At 43.1% G+C, this 2,163-nt stretch overlaps 1 protein-coding gene across 1 annotated transcript in view; it reads right to left on the bottom strand.

Moving 5' to 3' along the window:
* mpp7a (membrane protein, palmitoylated 7a (MAGUK p55 subfamily member 7)) overlaps positions 1-2,163 on the bottom strand; it is a 136,836-nt gene that overhangs the window by 41,828 nt on the left and 92,845 nt on the right. Inside the window, exons 7-9 of the mRNA XM_035655306.1 lie at positions 1,701-1,782; positions 1,063-1,148; positions 343-417 (exon numbers count right to left, since the gene is read on the bottom strand). Of these exons, the coding sequence (XP_035511199.1) occupies positions 343-417; positions 1,063-1,148; positions 1,701-1,782 (243 nt within the window). The remainder of the gene's footprint in view (positions 1-342; positions 418-1,062; positions 1,149-1,700; positions 1,783-2,163) is intronic.

Genomic DNA, 2,163 nt, shown 5'->3' with positions numbered 1-2,163 from the left:
AAAACAGGTTCCTTTAACATTTGAAAAAAAGGGTTATGTAGAAACAACATATTCCTCAAAGTAAGGTTTGTTATTGGAACTAAAACCCAGGTGTTTCTGCATTATTATCAACATTTCAAATACCTTCCCTTCCTCTTATAAAACAGCCTGGTTACTGTATTCCCTCTTTTCTCAATACCATTTTATAGCTCTCGACTTTCCTTGTACATACATCATATCCTCACTGTGGCTCAAAAACAATGTTTCACATCCAACAAAAAGGTATCAGAGAGGCGCTTTCTGTTTTTTGAATCGATGAGTGTAACTCAATCGACATAACGATTAAGCCAGTACAAGACCTACCTTTGGCTCCTTGGATGGCGCCTCCTCCTTGACGCCGGGGACAACTTTAAAGGTAATGGCTCCTTGCGACTGGGCCTGAAGATTGATAGAGTAGTTTAGGTACAAATGTAGGGTTGGAAACAGCAGTCATCTGTCCTGCAAATATTTCACAAAGCACCTAATCCAATGAAAGTCATATAATGCAAAGCACTGTTTGATTTTTCAACAATGGAAGGGTTATTAGGATTGGATGACTCCGCTTGGCAGGGAGAGAGAGTATGAGTGTGTGTGGGGGTAAAGGGGGAGTGTTGAGAGCTATCATCTGCTGCGGAGGCCTTTGTGTCTGAGAAGGCCTCCAGAGTTTAAGAGACTCTCTTTCCTCTCCAGTTGTCCCCCCTGGCAGAGTTCAGGCCCATAACGGAGCTCATTTGAGGCCTGCGGCGGAGCCTGCTTGGAGGAACTACTAAGCATCGATCTCATCCGGGGGGACCGTGTGGCTCAGTGCATGTGGTCTAAAGGCCAGGAAAGACTTGTAGAGAAAGGCCAGTGTTTGGTTTTCAGCACAGCGATGGGAGGCATGGGGTCCTGGATGAGTTAGGGGAGTTTTTTTGCCATCACAAACAAGGAATGTTATTTTCGCCAAGGGAGTGGAGCTGAAACACGGGAGAAACCCTTGGATAGCACACACACACACGCACAGGGCAGAATGCAGTCACACACACACAAACAGATGAGGCTTACCAGAATACGAATGATTTCCTCCGGTTTCTTGTCATCCACAGGGATTCCATTGACCTCCTTCAGTTCATCTCCTACATGTATCAGTCCTACCGCACACAAACACAAAGTGTGCATATCTCCAATCTCTCTTATACTCAATTATTCCCTAGTCCTAGTATAAGTGTGCTACTGTGTGAAAGGCCGGTGCTCGCAAAGCCTGGGGATGTGTACAGTACACCAGATTAATGTTTATCGTCATGGTGGCATTTGAGATTGGAAAAGAATCAAAACATTATTGTCAACACATGTGGAAATTTGCCTTTGGCTCCATCGTGGCAGGGCTGAAAAACAGACTGGACACAATGAATACAAAATCAAACCGAAAACAGGTGGGCAACAAGCAGAGCCTCAGCTTGTCACTCATGTTCATATTTACAAAGTGGAAAAAAAATGTATGGCACAGAACTGGTGGTTTCAGGTGCAAGGATAATTCCTAAATACATCCCTTCTTTGTTGCACACTGAATGTAATCCTGCTGGAATATAAATCTCCTTCATACTTGACTCCACACTGCATACTCACGTTTCAGTAGTGAAAAATGCATACACACACGGTCAAAGTAAGAAAGGGGGTAAAAAAAAAAAAAAGGTTGAACTGACCACTCCTGTCGGCAGCTCCACCTCTCATGATCCGGGCCACGAGGATGGCTCCTGTGCGATCGTCACGCCTTATCGTTGCTCCCTACAAAGCAATCAGAAAGAATGATTAAAAACTGGATGAACTGTATTTCCTCACTGCTTAAAGTCGTATTGCTCAAATGTCAAATGATAATAGCACAAAATGACAGTAAAAGGTATCTGGTAAGAATTCTGCATAGGATGCTTATCGTTATCATAATGGCTGATTTATGACACAAAGTTGATATATCTTTTAAACCAGGGGTTCCAAAACTTTATGTCAATGTCCCCCACAATAGATGCACAATTTGAGAGGATTCTGTTATGTTAGAAGAAAATTAAAGTCTTCAAAGTCAATCAGTGATCAAACTACGATCACTATAAATCACGAAGAGAGGAGCTGAAAGGTGGGTTCATACTAACTAGTGCGGTGCCCGTAGGAAGT

Source organism: Morone saxatilis, unplaced genomic scaffold (assembly GCF_004916995.1).
Source record: "Morone saxatilis isolate NCDOM2014 unplaced genomic scaffold, NCSU_SB_2.0 Contig0, whole genome shotgun sequence".
Taxonomy (NCBI): domain Eukaryota; kingdom Metazoa; phylum Chordata; class Actinopteri; family Moronidae; genus Morone; species Morone saxatilis.
This window is presented reverse-complemented; position numbering and strand designations above follow the sequence as displayed.